The following is a 21679-nucleotide window of genomic DNA, read 5'->3' on the forward strand; positions in this document are numbered from 1 at the left end:
TCCAGAAATTCCAAAAAGCTTTACAAGTTTTGGTTAAGAACATGGGGTTTTAGAAGACAAGTCTTAGGGTGCCTTGCATGAGTATTCAATTTAGAATCAAGATATTTAGTTGCACACTTTTGGTAGATTCTGGCCATTAATGAATGGCCAGATTAGCCCCTAAATCTCCGCTGGTACGCGACTGATCTTGACACTACCCATAGTGGAAGCGCAAGTAAAGTAGGATTGGTGGCAAATGGCAACGGTTGGAATTTGGTAAAGTATTATTGGTTTCATCACTTGACAAAGTTTAGACAATGTGTATGCACACGCATAATCATAACGGTCTTTATGCACATGATATAACTTGATTACTCGATTTGACGAGGATTAAAAGAGGGCGAACATTTTCCTTACCAACTAAGCTAACTTACGTTTGCAATCACTCAATGTTTTAATTGAATGAAGACGTAAGGCGACAAGTGCATTAAAATGATTCCTTCAAGAATATGCCACCAGTCAATGAATGTATATATAGTTTGTACGAAGCTTCTAAGGAAAGACATCTTCATATTTTATAAAATCTAAACCGTTTATTTTTTCAAGTTGTATTTCAAGGATCATTTTTGCAAAATATTAGTCAAATTAGAAATATTTGAGGCATCTAATTGAGTTTAAAGAAATGAACGAACACTTGTTCTCTAAAAAACATTGAAATTTCACCGTAATAATTAAATAGACAAATTGTTTTGGATTGAATTAATTTTTTGCAATGATGATTTTTGAATTGAGACTTACAAAATTGATGGTTTGGATCATTAAAGTTGAATGTGGAGTGAGTTCCACAACTAATTCTCATTTTTTCTAAAAAAAATGAAAATCTCTTTCCTTTTAAGGGCCTGATAGTTTGTATATTATAAAAATGTATGATACGACTTCCCCCAACCAAGACGTAAGACTCAAAGGTTTAGGTTGAATCATATGCACCAGGAGGAAGAAAGTGGAATGTGGAATGTGATTTTCCAGTCTGCGTTTCCATTACGCAGAGACTGGTGCTTTGTAATTTCTTTTATTTGTCCAACACAAAAATGTCAGAAATGGCATAAGCGTTACGATTTGACTTGTGAATGAAAGACTTTGCTTTTGCATAATGTGAACGTATGCATACATAAATTCATACAGTGGTAATTTAATTAGGTCACTTTCAACATTGCATATTCCACCTACCAAACCAATGGATCAAATCCAATCTCTTTAGAAATCATCTACCCTCTCAAGATACCACCCCCACCCACCACCTACTCAAAGGGCATGAGTGCCCTACTCATCTATTTCAAGAATTCAATTGGTATGATACGACTCAAGAGACATACTAAAACCAAACTTCCTTTGAAGTAAAAGGGTCAAAAGTTCAAAACTTCAACTTTTAGCCTTTCTCAAATTGTTTTTTATAGTCTCGGGGTGAGATAGTAGGTTTTGCTCGCAATGAGTTAGTAATAACTTAGTTTAGATTCGTTTCATTTTGAAACTGTTAAATGGTATATATACTTGAGTCATCACCATTGAATTACTCATCGTTGAATATACTTGAGTCATCACCATTGAGTATTAAGTATTCCACTCATCGGTAAATATACTTGAGTCATCACCATTGAGTGTTAAATATTCTTACTCAATGACAATCAACACTATCCGAATGACAATCAATAACATGAGAAGACTTTTGACTTTTCCCTCAACAAAAATTCTTAGCTACTTTGGAGAAAAGCATTCTTAGTTGTTTTAATGTTAGATTTGATATTTATATTTTTAAACAAAGATCTAAGGACCCAAGGAAGGCCATCCTATCAAAACCCAACACGATTTTAAATTTTAGTTATATTTTCTGCTTTTTTTTTTTTTTAACAAATGATATCATCTACATTAAGGGAAAGAGATAAGCTTAGCCTCATAATGAACTAATAATAATGTGGTTCAAATTTCTTTTTGACGAGAATCAAACCTAAAACTTATCGCTTATAAGAACAATACTACTAGGTTTTAGTATTAAGTGATTATTTTCAGCTAATTTTTAGGGAAAGGTAAATTCAAAGCACATAACATCAAGATGCCACACCAAAACCTCACAAAAAGAAGAGTTAAAAAGTCCATTTCTTTCACGGGTCACCCAAGTTTTTTCCAGTTCAAAAGCCCTCCTTGAAAGCTCTCGCTCTCTCTCTCTCTCTCTCTCTCTCTCTCTCCCCCCTTACACACTACTCCCCAGATTTCTTTGGAATTTCCCAAAAACCCCAAAAACAAAGAAAGAAAGAAATGTGAAAACCTTTTCAAATTACAGCTACCGACACCCCTCCAAAAATTTTGCATTAGCAGCAGCTCGCCTCCTCCATTACCTCTAAAGCTCCTCCGCAGCTCTCTCTCTCTCTCTCTCTCTCTCAGCTTTCTAGATCCGAAATCCTATCTGGGTCTCGAACCGTTTCGGATTCGGACCCCCCCGGGTTGACCATGGAGTCCAGCGCTGCTCCGGCTGGTGACCACAACATCAGAGGGGTGCCGACCCACGGCGGACGCTACGTTCAGTACAATGTGTATGGCAACCTCTTTGAAGTTTCCAGGAAGTATGTCCCGCCCATTAGGCCCGTCGGCAGAGGGGCTTATGGTATCGTCTGGTAAGATTCAATTTTTATTGGGTTTGAGCTTTTCTTGTTATCTTTACTGGGTTTTGAGATTGTAGTTTTAATTTGTTATCTTTGGATTTCCTTTTGATTATTTGATTGCTGTTGCTTGAAATCTTTGAGAATAGTTTGGTTATACTATTTGAAGTTCCTGCTGTTGATAGAAAGTGGATTTGAGTTAGTTTGGTTCAAGAAGCGGGAAAAGCACTTTCTGATTGTGATCGAACCTTTAGTTAATTTAATCTGAGTATACGTGGATTGTGATTTTTTTTTTGAGATTTTACTCAGGAAATTTATCTGGATTTGTTAGGGATTATTTTTATTTTTGTGGGTTTTGTTTTCTTGTGGAGTTAAAGCGATTTTTGGTGTTTTGCGGTAGGGAAGTTTTGTTGGTTGGGGAATTTTGGGTATGTAATCAGGAAATAACTTGAGGTGTACGGAAGGTTAGTTGGTTTCTTTGTTTACAGTAATCCAGTTTTATTCATATTTCCGTGTGGTCTAAATGAGATTTTAAAGCTGTTGATTTGTGTTTTTAAGCTGGGTTTAGTTATGTGCTATGTATCCTTTGGTGGAAGTTGTAGTCCACAAGTGGATTTTAGCTGTCTCAATGAGATTGCGATTCTGTGAAAATATTGAAGTTGAAAAAAACCATGCGTCGTCAATGTGCTTTTGAGTATATCTTGAAGAGATATATGCTCTGCTGAGCTCAGCTAAGCCATTATTCTAGAAAATCAGGATCGAGCACATCAAGTTGTATTCCGTGTTATTTAGAGTTGTCAATGTGAATCTTTTTGCCTATTAGCCTATTCATAGCTCAAATATTTATTCCATCTCTAATTGAAATCCTTCCTTGCAAAGTCCACCCATATTAGTTTCCATCTCCCCTTGCCCCTTCTTTCAATTACTGAAATTGACTCTGTCTTCCCTCTTGGTATATCTCTAAGTCTTATATCTCTCTGTATTGGGTCATTGTGACTTAGTGAAGTAGTGTGTCTCAGATGCAGTCTTCATTTTTTTGGTCGTGTGAATGATATGATATTTAAAGTTTATCAATGAGAATTTGTTTTCTATTCATTTGACTTACATCGTATGAGTTATAACAAATTTGAAAGTAGATGATTTTTTTGGTTGCATTCAGTGCTGCTGTCAACGCTGAGACTCGTGAGGAGGTTGCCATTAAGAAGATTGGTAATGCATTTGACAACAGAATAGATGCCAAAAGGACTTTACGAGAAATTAAACTTCTTCGGCACATGGATCATGAAAATGTAATTTTTTGTGACCTTCTGTCGTTCATGTTCCTATGAGGATCTCTTATGTCATTTATGTACATCCTATGTAACAGGCTTGCAGATATTTTGTGTTTGGCCCCTTAAAACAATTGGCTTTTCTTGTACATGTGTTTAAAGAATTCCATCTTTTGCAACCTGTGGTAGAAGACTCACTTAAAATGATTATTTTGTGTAGTTCTGTTGATATACAAATATTTTTCAGAGGCCTTGAGGGGTCATGTTTTGACTTCTGCGCTACTAGCCGCAATGCGGGTTTCATACAAGGGTTTCTAGAATGGGCAGTGTTTCCCTGCAATAAAACCCTGCCTTAAGCACCTAAATGAGATCTCTCATGAACTCAAGTCTCCCTGTTTGCACATATTTTGATAAAAAAACTTAAGAATCCAGATCATGCTAAATAATTTTTTCCTGTATTTCTGGAGTCAATGGCTTACAAGTTAGTTCTTTCTGCAGGTTATTGCCATCAAAGACATCATACGGCCTCCACAGAAGGAGAACTTCAATGATGTCTACATTGTTTATGAATTAATGGACACTGATCTTCATCAGATTATACGGTCCAACCAACCATTAAATGATGATCATTGTCGGGTTGGCCTTCTTTTCTTAATTTTTGTTGTACTTTTTGTTTTTCGTCAATCTGTTTATGTTATAATTGCTATGCCATTTGATTCTTGAAGCTAGTATTGTTGAGCATCTTATGGAAAGTTTTTCAGCTTTTAAGAATAGTTTCTTGGTTTATATTATGTTTGTAATGCCATTTGAATATAGTAACTGTACGTGCTTGTAGTTCATATGGATGAGAATCCTCAGGAGGGCAATGAGCCGTTGACATTAATTTCTTTTTCTGTTTGTTCGAACCGAGTGCAATGGCGTTCTAGGATTCATACAGCCGACCCCACTTAATGGGAAAAGGCTTTGTTGTTGTTGTTGTTTGTTCAAACAACCAAGATTTCATAGTTATATTCCAGATTTTATTTGTTAGGTTATCGGTGGTGGCAATATATGCTTGTCACTGAAGTAGGTTGAATTAAGCAACTAATGAATATGGTACACACTGATAGCTTTAAATGCAGTCGAATCTTTTCATATATCTTTCCATAGCTTGATAATAAATCGTGAGAAATGATGTTCGTCTCATCTTAAAAACAAGGTTCTGGTCCTTTGCTTTGGTAGCTTGTAGATCAATGAGATGACATGTTTCTTTTATTCTTTAGTTGGAACTTCAACAATGGATTTACATTTCCTAGTTTTCTGAACCTTTCATATTCGGAGTGACTATAGTTTAGAACTTTTACTTGCGATAACTAAGCTAAAATTCTCTGCATTTTAGCCTTGATTATCAACCATTCTCATGAGCATGATTTCGGTTATACATGTTTGAGATCTCACTAATTTGTTGTTTAAATTCCACCTTTGCAGTACTTTCTGTACCAGTTGTTACGAGGGCTCAAATATGTACATTCAGCAGGTGTTTTACATCGTGATTTAAAGCCCAGCAATTTGCTCATGAATGCAAATTGTGACCTTAAGATTGGAGATTTTGGTCTCGCAAGGACAACGTCTGAAACTGATTTCATGACTGAGTATGTTGTTACTCGTTGGTACCGTGCACCAGAATTGCTGCTTAATTGTTCGGAGTACACTGCAGCAATCGATATATGGTCTGTAGGTTGCATTCTAGGTGAAATCATGAACAGAAAACCCCTATTCCCTGGCAAAGATTATGTACATCAGCTGAGACTCATAACAGAGGTATGATTTCTAGGTCTTTCTAACTGAATTTAGACTGTTATGCCACTGGTTTCTACATTACAAACATGTCATACTTTTAATGAGAATTCTCCGAAAACCCTTTTTTTTTTTCACTTAACGAGTGGAAGAGGTTCCATCTGCTTTACATTTGGTTATGTTTCTTGTTGCCAAGTGTTAGACAGTGCATAAACCGTACTGATTCTGTGGAAAGTATTAATAATGAATTTCTAATACGATTAATTTGTATAGTTAAGGGTGTGAAGTAGACAATGAACGCGTCTCATAATAATAATCTTTCAAACGATCTTGGCCAACTGGTGCAATGTTTTCCTTTTGTGTTCAACAGCTCTTAGGCTCACCTGATGACTCCAGCCTTGGATTTTTACGAAGTGATAATGCTCGAAGATATGTTCGACAACTACCTCAGTACCCAAAGCGGAACTTCTCTCTTGGGTTTCCTGATATGTCTCCTAGCGCTATAGATTTGCTAGAGAAGATGCTTATCTTTGACCCAAACAGGCGTATTACAGGTATACTTAGTTATTGTGTTGCACTTCAACCAGTTTGGTTATGGCATAAATGATATTGGGGATCTCAGAATCCTGCAGGATTTTCTATGAACTGGAACTTACTAGTTACAATTCCTGTATCTTCTGGCGGAAAGTTTTGTGATGTTTAGATTTAGAAATGGCAGTGCATGTATTGTCATTCTCAAATACGGAGTTCTGCAGTACTTTAAGAATGCTTGGTAAACAAATTGTGCATATAACTTTTGTGAGAGAGCTTATTAATAGAGCAACTGGAGCCATTTTACTCGCTGATGATTTTCTTCTTTGTTAATTGCATTGACGATTGCTTTTGTCCCCGGTGCTTTGCAGTTGATGAGGCTCTTTGCCACCCATACTTGGCGCCTCTTCATGATATAAACGAGGAGCCTGTCTGCCCAATGCCTTTCAATTTTGGTTTTGAGCAACCCTCGTTTACTGAAGAGAACATCAAGGAGCTCATCTGGAGAGAGTCCGTAAGGTTCAATCCAGATCCTATTCAATGAGGGTCATGATATAATCTGTTGTATACTCTTAGAAAGTAATCTCAAAACAGATTACAATCATATTCTACATAGAATCCACTGGATCCTCCTGGAGAATGAAATTATAAAAACTTTGTTGGAACAATCGGGATTTCTTGAGAAATCGCCCTGAAATGTCATTCATTCAACATTAACGTCTTTGGATGTCTGTAACTGTTAAATGTGTGAAAGGGATTCTGAAGGCTGCCTAGCTGGTCTAATCTGTGAGTCTCTAGAGCTCCAATCCCTCAGTGGTGCAGGTTCGTGCTGGTTAGCGGCTTATAATCCGATCATCGACCGGCACCGATGCAAGATCCTTTAGTGTTGCAGTTGTATCTGTTTAGAATGGTAGGTCTTAGTGTGAACAGTTGCCTTTTGTCATGAAAACCCTCGACTCTGTATATTATGCGTTTTGCCTTCGGGCTTCTTTCCACTGTTAGGACTCCGAGACAAATTGCCGCTTTGTTTCGTTGTGAAAATCTAATAAAATGCCTTGCTTAGAAGCTTCTAATAACAGGGGTGTGTCGAAGGAGAAAGAGGGTGTGCAACAATCATTTTCCTTCCGAATTTCATGTACTCGAAATATTGCTGGAGGGAAAAAAATAGCCAAGGTTTATGGCGGTCTGATAATTTAGCTTTTACTAGAAGACAGTGAAAAACACTAGTAATAGTACAGGATTTCAGGATTGTTTACACAGCTCATCCTATACGTACACTGTCTGAGCTCCACCAAGTCAATTGGCAGATCATCTGCAGGAAAATCACAAGCGGTAGCTTTCTCAGCACCCTGATCCGGCAGCAGATCACAGGGGCGAGGCGTCACGCCACTCATAATCCCTTCAACATCAGTGCACGTCCACGGCTGCTGGTTCGCTTTTGCCGCTAGTCCAGTTGTCACATTCGAGATGCAAATCCCGGTAAACAGGTGGTCGGCAATGCCTTCCAACCTTGCAGCCATTGTTCCGTTATCTGCCACCATGTCCTTGTAGTTAATATTATTGATCTCAGGCACTGCATTTTTATCATATTTGCCATCAGCATGTGACCCGTAATTGCTGGTCATCCAAAACGCCCATTTCATTGTGTGCATGGTGAATCTTGACGCGTATATGCCTTTCACGTACCCTCCTTTCCCTACGGCTGTCTTGATCTGAACACCCGATTCAGTACGGAAGGCCACGATGTCTTCGGCTCGGACATCTTGGATCCCGCCGGACATTTCGCTGCCTAATGCGATGGTGGCGCTGTAGGGAGAAATGCATGCGAGCCGCCGGATTACTAGTTGTTTTGTAGGCATTCCGAATGTTATGCCATACTCATCCCATCCGCTCTTAACAGCCACACAGTCATCTCCTGAGACTATGTAGCAGTCTTCTATTCTCGTATTGGTGCAAAAATCTGCAATAAAATACCAAAAGTTCGAGATATGAATTAGGTCAGTTAGTATACTTGGCCGCTTGTATCTAAGTTCAGACCTACTTTCATGCAACTTAGAGTAAATTAAAACATCGATTTTGTAAAAAGAAATACACAAATTAAAGTTCAATTAATGAGGTGTCTGAAATGATATTTCAATTGACTATAACCTGGGTTGATGCCTTCTGTGTTTGGAGATGAAATTGGAGCTATGATTGTAATCCCTTTCACAAGAATATTAATGCAACAACATAATTTCATAATCTTAATCATCTAATAATCTTGAAAGTGGGAAACAAAAATAAAAATACTATTGATTGAGTGCCACGTGGTTGAACTCATAATGAATACATGGTGATGTAGTACAAATAAGCTCGATTGAAGTGGCTAAAATTACGATGCAAAAAAAAAAAAAAAAAAGAATTACATTCAACGATAAAGTATTTTGTGAAAAAAAAAATATATTGAAAGTGTTGTAAACTTTCTAGTTTAAGTGTGATTGTATAAATTTTATATTAGATTTTATTCTAGTTATTATTTCCTATATGGACTTGTATTCTTTGGGGATGAAGGATTTCTTCTCCCTCTTATTACTATAAATAAATGCAATGCGCACACATTCTTTTACACAATTCTACAAACACATATCTCTATATTTTCTCTACCTGTGCCACCGACCCCCTTCCCCTGTCAGATAAAATAGGCTACAACACGTTATCAGCACGCTCCTACCGCTGCGCTTAAGAATTTGACGGTGGAAGCTTTCTACATCAAACCAGTTCATCCATATCATCATGCAATTAGGTTCTTCCAGAACAACGGTTTTTATCTCGATATTTTTGCAGCCTTGATAGTATGAATATTCACCATAATGCACGATTCAACTTTACGTTTTTCGAATTTTAGATTCTACATAAATTGTGTATGGATTATATCCATAATTGTTGAATTATGTGAATTTTATATTTGCCATGAATTGCATCAAATATATATCCATGCATTAAATTATTGAATTGAATGTGCATGCAATTGAATTTTATAATAATAAAAAAAGTCGCAAACTGCTAGGGTTCTTCGAACCCACGATATGAGTTGCAAACCCGAGCTGCTAGCCCAGGCTTGTAGTCTGTATGGCTCAGTCACGCCAAGCCACGAGACCACAAGTTGGAGCCAAGGGCTCTAGGTTTGAAACAGAAACCCTGATGCCTTCCATGGCGTCTTCACCATCACAGGTGGGTTTGCAACCCAACCTTGACCTTGGGTCACCATCCCAACACCCTGAAGCTCGTCCACTGACGTAGATTGACCGAGATTCCTTCAAATCTCGTCAGATTTTCTTTGAAATTCCGATTCAAATTTCTAGGATTTTGGTTGAAACGTTGAGATCCCTATATCTCCGTTCGTATTCTTAGGTATGACTAGTGGGGAAGTTAGTTGTCTGGCAGATAATGCAACCACACACACCATTTTGCGTGAACGCATCTATTTCACTAACTTCATACCTAAGAATGCACGTCTGACAACCCTCTCAGGCCCATCCAACTTGATCGAATGATACGGTAAGGCACATATAATGTTGTCCAATAGTACAATTTTGACCATTGATGAGACACTTTATTCTCCACGTTCCGAAATAACGTTGTTAAGTTTTAAGGACATTAGAGATGATAATTACCACACTGAAACCTATGTAGAAGATGAAGTTAAGTTTTTGTCCATAACTTTCTACGAATATGGCCAAAAGCGCATTCTAGAGAAGATGAAGCATATCCCGAGTGATCTGTATACTATGACTATACGCCTTATAGAAAGCCACTATGTGGCTAGCCCTACCTCTGGGACCACGAAATTACACTTTGGCATGATCGTTCGGGACACCCTGGACGAGCAACGATGCGCCGTATCCTTAAATCACCACACGGGCATCCACTAACCCGAAGTTTAGGTTCGACTCAAGGAATCGCATGTCAAACATGTTCCATTGGAAGGCTTATTATTAAGCCTTCTTATGACAAGATTCGTTTGAATCCTCCTATTTTTCTACTAAAGATTCAAGGGGACATTTGTGGACCAATTCACCCTTCATGTGGACCATTTAGATATTTTATGGTTTTGGTTGACGCCTCCACATGTTGGTCACACGTGTGCTTGTTGTCCATAAGGAACGCTGCATTCTCCAAACTGTTGGCTCATGTTATTAAGCTTAGGGCTCACCACCCTGATTATTCGATCAAATCTATTCGATTGGATAATGCTGGAGAATTCACATGTAAAACTTTTGGTGACTATTGCATGTCAGCTAGGTTTGAAATTGAACATTATGTACCTCATGTTCACACCCAAAACGGCCTGGTAGTGGCATTCATTAAGCGCTTACAAATGATTGCTTGATTGTTGGTTATACGTACCAAGCTCCCGATCGCTGCTTAGGGTCATGCAATATTGCACAGCCATGTTGATCCGCCTAAGGCCTATTGTGACCCAACCATATAGGACCCTTAAGTTGGTTACCAAATATGAACTCGACATATCGCATCTGCACGTTTTTGGTTGTGTAGTCTATGTGCCGATTTCGCCGCCTTTACGTACAAAAATAGGGCCTCATCGAAGGATGGGAATCCATGTCAGATATGATTCTCCTTTGATTGTTCATTACTTAGAACCTTTGATAGGTGATCTATTTACCGCTCGTTTCACGGATTGTTACTTTTATGAGACAGTCTTCCCGTCGTTAGGGGGAGATAAGAATGTCAACATTCCTGAAGAACAACGCGAATTATCGTGGACAACTCCCACTTTGTCTCATTTAGATCCCTGCACCGCTCAGTTTGAAACTGAAGTGCAGTGCATATTAGATCTTTAGAGTATAGCTCAGAGCATGCCAGATGCTTTCACCGATCTAACGTAAATGACAAGATCGCATATTCTAGCTGCAAATGTGCCTGCAAAGATGGATGTACCAAATATACGACAGACTTTTCTCCTGGAAGCCCGGGACACCAACTCTGGTGATCCACGTACATGAGTGACTAGCCAATCATCTGCCCCTACACAAAAGTGTGACAGACCTTTTGGTTCAAAGGATTCACAACTCTGGAAGAAGAAACCCACGACACAGGCACTTGAACATCCTACCGTGAATCCGATTGTCGCTTATTCATTCTATCCAACTCATGAGAAAATTTTAGATTACAGAAGCGTCCTTGAATAGACAAATCCACCTTCCGAGAATCGTGAGATTTTGGTTTTATATGCTAGCTTAGATGACGTTTAGTGTAGAAATGAGATGATCGTCGACAATGCATCAACATATGTAGTAGCTACTGAGATCATGTTGAGCGATGACATTGAACCCCGTTCCGTTGATGACTGTCGACGTAGAACCAATTGGTCAAACTTGAAACAAGCAATCCAAGTCGAACTTGACTCGCTTGCGAAACATAAGGTGTTTGGGCTTGTAGCTCCTACTTCTCCACATGTGAAGCCCGTTGGCTACAAGTGGGTTTTCGTTCAGAAGTGTAATGAGAAGAACGAAATTGTGCGTTACAAATCTCATCTTGTTACGCAAGGTTTTTCACATCGCCCTGGGATTGACTATGACGAAACTTATTCACCCGTTATGGATGTGATTACTTTTCGTTAGCTTATCAGTTTGGCAGTTTCTGAAAAACTGAGTATACAGCTGATGGACGTAGTAACTATGTATCTCTATAAGGATCTTATACGGAAATTTATATGAAAGTTTTCGAAGTACTTACATTGACTGGATCAGATATTTCCAAACCCCGGAACACGCTCTCAATTCGGCTGAGGTGTTCACTCTACGATTTGAAGCAATCCGGAAGAATGTGGTATAACCGTTTGAGTGAGTATTTGACTAGTCAGGGATATGTGAACAATGCATTATGCCCATGTGTGTTCATTAAGAAGTCACATTCTGGTTTTGCGATAGCTGTAGTATATGTCGATGACATGAACCTCATTGGAACTTCTGAAGAGCTCGCAAAAACTGCTACACACCTGAAGTCAGATCTAGGAAATACTTGATACTATCTCGGTCTCGAGATAGAGCACTGTTCGAATGAAATCTTAGTACATTAAACAAACTACACCCAGAAAGTGTTGTACCGCTTTAACGAGGATAAAGCGAAGCCTTTGAGTACTCTTATGGTCGTTCAATTGCTAAATGAAAAATGAGATCCATTCCATCTAAAAGAGGAAGCTGAAGAGATTTTGGAGCCTGAAGTTCCTTATCTAAGTGCAATAGACGCTTTATTGTATATAGCTCAATGCACTAGACTCGACATCTCCTTCGCTATTAATCTTTGGCAAGACACAGTAATGCACCAACATGCAGACATTGGACTGGTGTTAAAGACATGTTCCGTTACCTTAAGGGTACTACGAATCTGGGCTTGTTTTATCACTATGGATCATTAAGTGATGCTGCACCCCCTTATCTCTAGTCGATTCTCACCTTGTTGATTATGCCGACGCATGATACTTATCTGATCTACATAAAGCGCGCTCTTAAACGGGTTATGTCTTTACAATTGGAGGCACCGTAATCTCTTGGAGGTCAACTAAATAGACCTTAGTTGCCACTTCGTCTAACCATGTTGAAATTCTTGCCTTACATGAAGCAACTTGGGAATGCTTTTCGTTAAGAGCAGTTGTGGACCATATTCGAAGCTCTTGCGATCTTTACCCCGTCGTTGATGTCCCAATGACGATCTATGAAGACAACGTAACATGCATCGAACAGCTCAAGAAGGGTTACATCAAAGAAAACAACACCAAGCACATTGTGCCGAAGTTCTTCTTCTCACATCAACAACAAAAGCATCAGTAGATTGAAGTCAGGCATATCCATTCACAAGACAATTTGGCCGACGTCTTCACCAAATCACTACCAAAGGCGATGTTTCAGAAGCTTGTTCAAGGAATTCGTATGTGTAAACTTTCTGAGTTGTAAAATTGCTAGTTCTTTTTGGAATTGTGTCAAACTCAGGGGGAGTATCCTGAAGTATACTTGCTTGATCTTAATGTACTCTTTTTCCCTACGATTAGGAACATTTTTCCCACTAGATTTTTGCTATCTAACTAGGTTTGAACGAGGCACCCACCTTGGGTTGATCATATCCTTAATGACATCCCATAGACGTTTCATTTGACTTTACATTACTCACACATTTTTCATTAGACTATGGATTTTGTCCTTACTTGGGTTTTGTCATAGCCATAGGGTTTTTTGTGAGACTTACTTCCTTATGCAAGTTCCTACCTTATTGAGAATAACATGTTCCTAGAATCAGTTCCAACATGTCAACTTCCTCAACCTCTACATGATGCCGAATCTATTTGAGTATTTACACATTCAAGGGGGAGTGTTGTAAACTTTCTAGTTTAATTGTGATTGTGTAAATCCTAGATTTGATTTGATTCAAGTTATTCTTTCCTATATGGACTTGTATTCCTTGGGGATGAAGGATTTCTTCTCCCTCTTATTACTATGAATAAAGGCATTGCGTAGGAGGAATAACACACATTCCTCTACACAATTCTACAAACACATCTCTCTCTATTTTCTCTCCCTATGCCGCCGGCCCCTTTCCCCTGTCAGATAAAATAGGCTATAACATAAAGGCATATTGTTGGAATAATTGGGTTATTTGAATAAGTTTTGAAAAAGTTGAATATTTAGGTAATTCTATCTTTCCTTGTCCCACAAGGATTAGGTTTCTTTTTTTTTCTTTTTTTTCTAGTTAATTAGAATTTTCTTTTATGTTTCTTTATTCATTAGATTTCCAATCACTACTAGAATTAGGGTTTGATGTCTATATAAAGCTTTTTTTTTTTTGTTACAAAGGGGTCCAAAGTCCAAGCAGAACTATTAAACAAGGTAGAACATCAGCCCAAAAGGCTTATACAAATAGCCCGAGTCCTAGTAACCCTGGAAATATCATCTAGAAGTAAGCTAACGATTGAAGGAGGAGGATCATCCAACATAACATAGCCCAAGTCCAAAGAAAAATTCAACTTTGCTAAACCATCAACTACCATATTCCTTTCCCTATATAAAGGCTTCTATTGGAGTTAATTGCAGATTATTCATATATTTATTAATCAAATACAGAGGATTTAAATTTATGTTATTGGATTTGGCACTTATCGATCCTTCTATCTTATTTGTCTGCTGCATTACATTGTTAAAGATGCTCTCATGACCACCTGTGAACCGTTGATGCAAGTGTCTGTGTATTACAATACATCAATGACTTATAGTCATCTCACGTATGCAACTATACTGTATTCGCTAATCGCTCTTGTGTTAGATATGTGGTTAGTAATGTCCTACAAATGATTTAATTGGTAGGAGTACACCTGAAATTCGTATCGTGTTTTTCGTGTTTGTGTCGTTTTTGTGACGGATAATATGACCAAACCCGTTACTTGTTAAAGAAAATATATTTTATATCAATAAATAATGAAAATAAAAAGCACAATTTGACCCCAAAAAAATGGAAAACATAATACTAAATTATTATATACATATCATATTGTCACATAAATATTATTTCAAAAACAAAAACAAAAAAAAAATTGTTTTTCACATTTTTCAGACTAGTACATTAATGATTATGAACTTTATTTATTTTGAACTCCCTTAAAAATACCATTCGTGAGGGTTTGTATGGTTTTAAAAATTCAAATGATGATTTACCATTCCTCAAAGCGTAAAGGATGCAATCACGTTTTGCCTATAGAATGCTATAAAAATAATAAATAAATAAAACTTAATTTTTTTTTAAATTTATATAGAATAATAATACAATAACACATATTTATTATACATATATACATATATTAGTTTTTTAGTAGTTAAAAAAATAAAATAATCAAAGTAACTTTTTTTAATGTGTCGAAATGGGTTACCCGCATGTCACTCTTATGTAAACTTGTTAAGGATCCGTTATTAACGGGTTTTTATGGTGTGACTCGATAATGACCCGATTGGTTATCGTGTTGACCTGAAACCTGTTATTTTCGTATCGATTACGTGTTGTGTTAATAGACCGTGAAAAAAATTACCATGTCTAGGTAGGAGTATATTTGGTTACCTGCTGTAAACAGGATGAACATTCCATGATGGAGAGTTTAGGAGAGTGAGGTTTGAGATTTCGATCAGGTAAGGGCGGTGTATTTTAGCTTCTTCTTGTGGAACTGTTGCCACCAGAACTCACCTTGACCATCAATTGTGCCATTATCACCTACAATGATCAAGGGACCTCAATAAATTTAGTCCTTTATTCAAATTCAATAATCAGGATGGTTGCGAAATTAACAGTGCCTAGTCGATATATGCGTAACATATATAATTAAAAGGTGTAGAGTTAAATTGAACTAAATAAATTAGGTACCTATAACAATGATGTCAGTGAGATTTGTTCCCCATATGAGATTGGTGTACCTTCCAGCTGCGCGTCCCTTCCACGGCCATAAGAGCAACTCTAGCGGGAGGTGGAGCCTGATGGACCGACGACAGAAATGATCCAATAGCCCCAGCAATCTACTCCAGCCTATGGGCAATGGGGATCGGGGGAGGCCCGAATGAGAGGCCCGGCTCGAATTGGTGGATCGAGAGCCTGAGGCCACATGATGCACGGCTGACATTAGGATGACGTCAATCACATTATAAAATTAAAAAAAAATGTAAAAAAGTAATAAAAAATGTAAACAATTAATCAAAAATAAAAAATTTTAAAAATTAAAAAAAATTTTAAATTTTTCTATAAATATCTTATATTTATCTTCCACCTTACACCACAATTTTATATTTTCTCAAATACTTTGGGTTGTAATTTCTTATTTAATGAATTGTGGTACAAAGAGACCGATTAATATCATATCCGAAATTTGATTTTATTATTTTTTATTATTTTATAAAATAAAAAATACTAATATTTTATTGCCCATTGCCATGGCTATTCAGTTTAGGGGTAGAGATGTAAAAGGTATTTACTGTTCATTAAAGGTAGTTATTGTTCACTGTGGAGATTCAATAGTGAGTTGCTTTAGGGGGTCTTTGCAACACTGGAGTTGCTCTAAGATGGGAGGGGTTTGAGCACAGGCCGCCATTCATTAATGTCCTAAAACACATTTCATTATTTTGAGTTAATATGACAAAACAAACCACATTATCATTACATCATTCTGGATTTTTTTGATGATTACTACGTGCTTACGTCTAAAACTACGTCATTTCGGAATAGTTAATACTAATTCCTACAGTGACGGATCCAAGATTTTAAACTTGAGGGGTCCCAATAGTAAAAGTCAAAAAATTTGTATACAAAAATAACATTTAAAATTTAAATTATAGTACATTTCATTTATAAATCATACGCATAACAACATTAAAAGCTATAAAATCCTAATTCAAGCATCCACTAATGAGATTTCACAGTCTGAAAATAGTGTATGATATCTTCATTACCAATACATGAAAAAACATTTTCTCAATGTAAATAACTAAGTTGTCACTCATCTATTGATCTCCCATTTTCTTATTTTTACAATACACTATTAATAATAAAAAAAAACACAAAAACACATACCAATTAACCAATAAACAAAATTCCAATAATCAAATGAGTAGGCAAACATAAAACTATCAATAATAGACTATAAATCTCAATCAATATCTAATATAATTTAATTGAGATTAGATTAGAATACCGAAAAACAAACTTCAATTTTGAACCAAGTGATGATGGTTTGGAGATATGAAACAAATTGAGGTATGATATTGGAGAAAAAATAAAAATATTGGGTGGGATTTAGAATGTTAGGGTTTTGAAAATTTTGGGAAATGGAGATTCGGTGAACATGTAAAAATGGGGGCATCAAGATGTTGAAAGTAGGATGGGACTATGGGGGACGAGCTGGGGGCTGGGGAGTTAAAACAAAAAAGGGACTATGGGGGACGAGCGTTTTGCCAATTGTTTTAATCTTTATGTTTTTTTTTTAAAAGATTAAAAAAATTTACCAAAACAAGCGTTTTGGGCCAGGGTTGAAAAAAAGAACATTTCTTTCTTCTTCACCCAGTCGTCTTCTTCGTGAAGACGCTGCCGTTGCAGCTTGCATATGCCTTCCTCTTCCGATCCGGGGGGTCCTCAAAAAATTTCAAGCAAAGATTCAAGGTCGTTGACGGGTCCGGGACCTCCCAGATCCCTATATAGATCTGCCACACTGCCTATAACACTAGTTTCTTAAGTTAGTGATTTTAACATTTAATTAACTCTTTTTTTAACATCATGCATTCTATCGTGATTTTATTTTTCGATAAACTAAAATTCTACACATTTCATGTTTAAACTACTGTGAAAAAGATTTGAACTTGGATAAGAAAATAACACATACTCTAACCAATGTGACTATGCTACCCATACCTTCAGACTAAAACCCTAACCTTAAACTCCAAATAATACTGTTTTAGACATAAATTCGAAATCAACACTAATTGAAAGTCTAATCCAACATTCTAATTCCTTTAATGTAACAAAAGAAAAATCTAATATTTTGTAAATAAGTCCCTTTATCTCAAATAGTTTCAACATGATTAAGCCGCACAAATAGGAAATAGGAAATATATATGTGAATATATATGCATGTTTGGGAAAACATGAAAAAAACAAGAGAGAGAGAGAGAGAGAGCTGAGAAGCTAGGAGAACAGCATCCTTGTGGAGATAGAGAGTGAAGTGGCTGGTGAGGTTGAAGCTCCCAGTCAACCACTTCCCTGCCGGAATAACAAGCTGAGCACCGCCCTCTGTTTCATATTGGCTCAGCTGACTAATGGCGGCCTGAAGGGCCTTTGTGTTTGATGTCTTTCCATCTCCAACTCCTCCAAAATCAGTGAGTGAAGCACTGTGAGCTCTGCAGTTCATTGCAGTGCACTCGAACGATTCAAATCTTTGGACTTTTGCTCTTCTGCTCTCAACCCCTCTTAGCATGGCCACCACAAGAAGTACTACTAGCACTAACTTAATCACCTGAAAAATTAGGAAACAAATAGGAAATAGAAGGGGAAAAAAATCCAATTAGCACTTTAAGTTTTTGTTATAGGGAATGATTTCCGCACTCCATTTTAACCTCATGCACTCCCTATATTAATTTTGCCATTTGATTCTTTGTTAATTTATTCAATCTAATGGCTCGAATGCAGAAGATTAAAAGGGAGTGTAGAGATCTCTCTGCTTTCTTATAACTGATTTCCATAGATTAAAATGAAAAAGAAAAAAAAGACGAGTCACTTAAATTTGGAGATAAAATGCATAAAATATTAATGTTTGGTTGGTGAGAAAATGCAGGGAAATGAAATTAAAGAGAGAAATATGGTTTGAAGTTTTACTTGGGTTTTCATAGGACTCCTCCCCAACAGCTCCATTCGGGAAAAGAAGGCAGCTTGGAATTTGTTTTAGTTGTTGCGGAGAATAAAATAAATGGAGTATTTATGGGGTTAAGGTTCAGTTGTGACAAAAATGACATGCCTGATGACACCAATGAAGAATGACGATTATAACAGTCTCTCTTTAGAAAGTTTGACAAAAATGACAGCATAACTTATTAAGTTTGTTTCTTGCATGAATCATCTATTCGCCAAAATTCTTAACAAATGACCTGACCATAAGCAAGTTTTCTTTGATAATATTGCGTCGAACTCTAAAAACAATCCCGATGAATGGTCAAGTTTTCTTTAATAACATTGCGTCGAACTCTAAGACCAATCCCGTTAATTCATCGTGTAACTCTGAGTTTTATATATTTTCTTATATTGGATCGATCCCAACATATATAGCAGAAAAGAAAGACCTACAAATTCTTAAAGAAGAACTACTTTTTGGTTACAAAATTTTCAATGGGTTTGCCGACAATCCACTATCCTATTTCAAATGCCCTTTAAGACGATTCAAAAAGTTACTTTCAAACCTGGAAATTTATGTCAAACCTCTGAACTAATCAAATATTTATAATTTCTCAACGATTAAAAGAACATATCATTTTGCATGTAATCGCCTTGGCCGATAAGACATTTTTTTTCAACCCGTCATGTTTCGAGCTCAAATTCTTTTTATGTCTTAATGTACCTTAAAATAATAATATCGGCGTATAACCATTGAAAGAAATATTATGTCATTTTTCACCCCTAATTTATTAGTAGTTAATTAACTAGGCATACAATAACAATTTAAGAGCATCTCTAAAAGTGATATTAAAATGTCCAATCAACACCAACGGTAAAAAAATAGAGCAACAATGTTTTCCAACTGAAAAAACCAAACCTAAAATGGCATGATATGGATTGGCAGCCTTAAACCTTGGTGCCAAAATTGACAACAACTTCAATTTTTTTTAAATTGATTATCAAATGCATTTTATTAATTTTTAGTATTGTTTTTGGTTTTAAAATATTTATTATAATAATTTACGATAATAAAATAATATTTTAATTTGACATATCAATAGAAAGCAAAAGTTAAAAATATCAAAATGTTACATAAACTGCCAAATTTTAGTTTTATATTTAGAATTTGACCTCTTCTAACACCTACGTTTTGCAGCTCATGTGTTTTTGTGGTTTGGAGTCTTTTGACTACTGCGTTGGAAAGTAGTTAGCGGATCCCACTATTCATGCACCTTCTTGAAATTTGCATATGTTCATCCAATCTCCTGGTCTCTTACTTTCACCCGTCTTACTTCAGCCCAGACATGGATTGGATTGCTATTGCTATTGCCATTGCCATTGCCAACCCACTCCATGGATTCACGGGTCACAAACTGGTGGCCCCCACATTAACTAACCCCATTCGATATTGTGAATTCGTAATTAGGTTACCATTCCTCTTTTTCCTAGTTAGGTTAAGAGACATCTGCATTTTTGTCTACGTATCTCTGTATATATATGAAATCGTCATCTGGACATTTTGTTCATATAATCTGTACATTTATGGAATCTCATGATCTTAAGTTTGACGTTAGGAGAAAAAACTTAGTTGGAATTTTCATGACACGTATTGAGTCTTACAATGTAGATAAAACTTATAAGACATGATGAAGTTGTAGCTCACATTGCTATATATGCGTTGATGATGAGTTAATATTATATTATACATATTATCCTAACTTTAGTTTATTTTGGTTATTATTGTAGAAGAATTTGATACTTTAAATTGTATTTTTAATATACAATTTTCAACTTCCTTTAGGGAAAAATGTGATCAAATGGATGATTTTTGAAGTAATTCCAATTGGAGGACGTTCGTGAGTCGCTTAGCTTGATCGTGTCAAAATATCAGATTTTTTTTCACAAAACGGTTATTTTCTGGCGATGAAATAAAGAAGCAATACGCATTGTTGGAAAGTAACGTTTTTGGGCTTAATTGTGATTTTTGGAGCCCAAGATGACTTGGGTTTGTGGCATTCTGAAGAAGTTTTCAACATATTCCAAGCCTTAAATCTAGCTATTTTGGGACGGTTTTGGAGCATATATAGGTTTGTTGAGGCGCATTTCTTGATCTTGAATTGAGATGATGAATTTCGTCAAGGGTCGATTTCAACATATTCCAAGGCTTGATCTTCAATTAAGATGATGAATTTTGTCAATGGCCGTTGAGGCGTATTTCTTGGACAAAACATTTCTTCAAGGGCAGTAGGGGCTTGATCTTGAAAGAAATGAAATTTTTTTCCTTCAAGGGCCGTAGAGGCTTGATCTTGAATGAAAATTTGAAAATGGACAAATCGGCACATACGTATTGTGCGTATTTGATTTTCCATAATCTTTGGCAAAATACATTTGGTGTATTTTTTTGAATTTTTTTCCTTGTGGTTGTAGTAAATATATTTTTTTTTTTCCTTTTCTTAGGTAGGAACTGTAGGAGTTTGAGACCCTCTTGTCCCACATTGGTCAACAGTATTTTTTCACTAGCCTTTATATAGGCTTATTCCTTTTTCTTAGTAATTAGAACTTGGACCATTTGGAAATGGATTGAAGGCTTGGGCCTTATGCTTGTGTGGATTAGGCTTGAATATAATATAGCCTAAATACAATTAATATTAATTAATCAAGACAAGGGCCTTGGAATTTAAAATTAATCAGATTCATTAATTTTAATTTTCGGATTAAGTTTTTTAATTAATTTATTAATTAAAAAACGTTTTGATTAAAAGACACATCTATTAGAAAGAGTTGTACGTTTTGATTAAAAGACACAGCTATTAGAAAGAGTTGTGTACTTTCAAATACACTGAATAGGTATTTGAAAGGGTGTGAAACAACCTATATATTTGCAATCACAGTATCCAAGTGACAATCATCTTTTCTTCCTCCTTGTCTTCTGTACAAATTTCCAGAGAGTAAACACACAAAGCAATTCGCTAGAGTTTTATAATCCAGTGCGGGTTGTAAAATTAGGTAGTTGTATCATGGTCGAGCAGA

At 36.5% G+C, this 21679-nt stretch overlaps 1 protein-coding gene and 1 pseudogene across 1 annotated transcript; one reads left to right on the forward strand and one right to left on the reverse strand.

Moving 5' to 3' along the window:
- The first annotated feature begins 2209 nt into the window (after positions 1-2209).
- On the forward strand, positions 2210-7278 carry LOC137734825 (mitogen-activated protein kinase homolog MMK2). The gene is made up of 6 exons (XM_068474115.1): positions 2210-2645; positions 3790-3919; positions 4397-4534; positions 5366-5698; positions 6045-6228; positions 6577-7278. Exons 1-6 carry the CDS (start codon positions 2482-2484, stop codon positions 6747-6749), a joined length of 1122 nt encoding a protein of 373 aa, XP_068330216.1. The 5' UTR covers positions 2210-2481; the 3' UTR covers positions 6750-7278.
- Positions 7279-7382: 104 nt separating this feature from the next.
- Positions 7383-18631, reverse strand: LOC137734824 (probable polygalacturonase; annotated as a pseudogene).
- Between the last annotated feature and the right edge of the window lie 3048 nt (positions 18632-21679).

The sequence above is a fragment of the Pyrus communis genome, chromosome 5 (genome assembly GCF_963583255.1).
Source record: "Pyrus communis chromosome 5, drPyrComm1.1, whole genome shotgun sequence".
Lineage (NCBI taxonomy): Eukaryota > Viridiplantae > Streptophyta > Magnoliopsida > Rosales > Rosaceae > Pyrus > Pyrus communis.

What these genes read in the sequence shown, in the direction of transcription:
- LOC137734825 (XM_068474115.1), top strand. Translation starts at nt 2,482, where the DNA reads ATGGAGTCCAGCGCTGCTCCGGCTGGTGACCACAACATCAGAGGGGTG. An exon ending in GGCACATGGATCATGAAAAT is followed by an intron (nt 3,920 to 4,396) that starts GTAATTTTTTGT and finishes TTCTTTCTGCAG; the next exon opens with GTTATTGCCATCAAAGACAT. An exon ending in CCCAAACAGGCGTATTACAG is followed by an intron (nt 6,229 to 6,576) that starts GTATACTTAGTT and finishes GGTGCTTTGCAG; the next exon opens with TTGATGAGGCTCTTTGCCAC.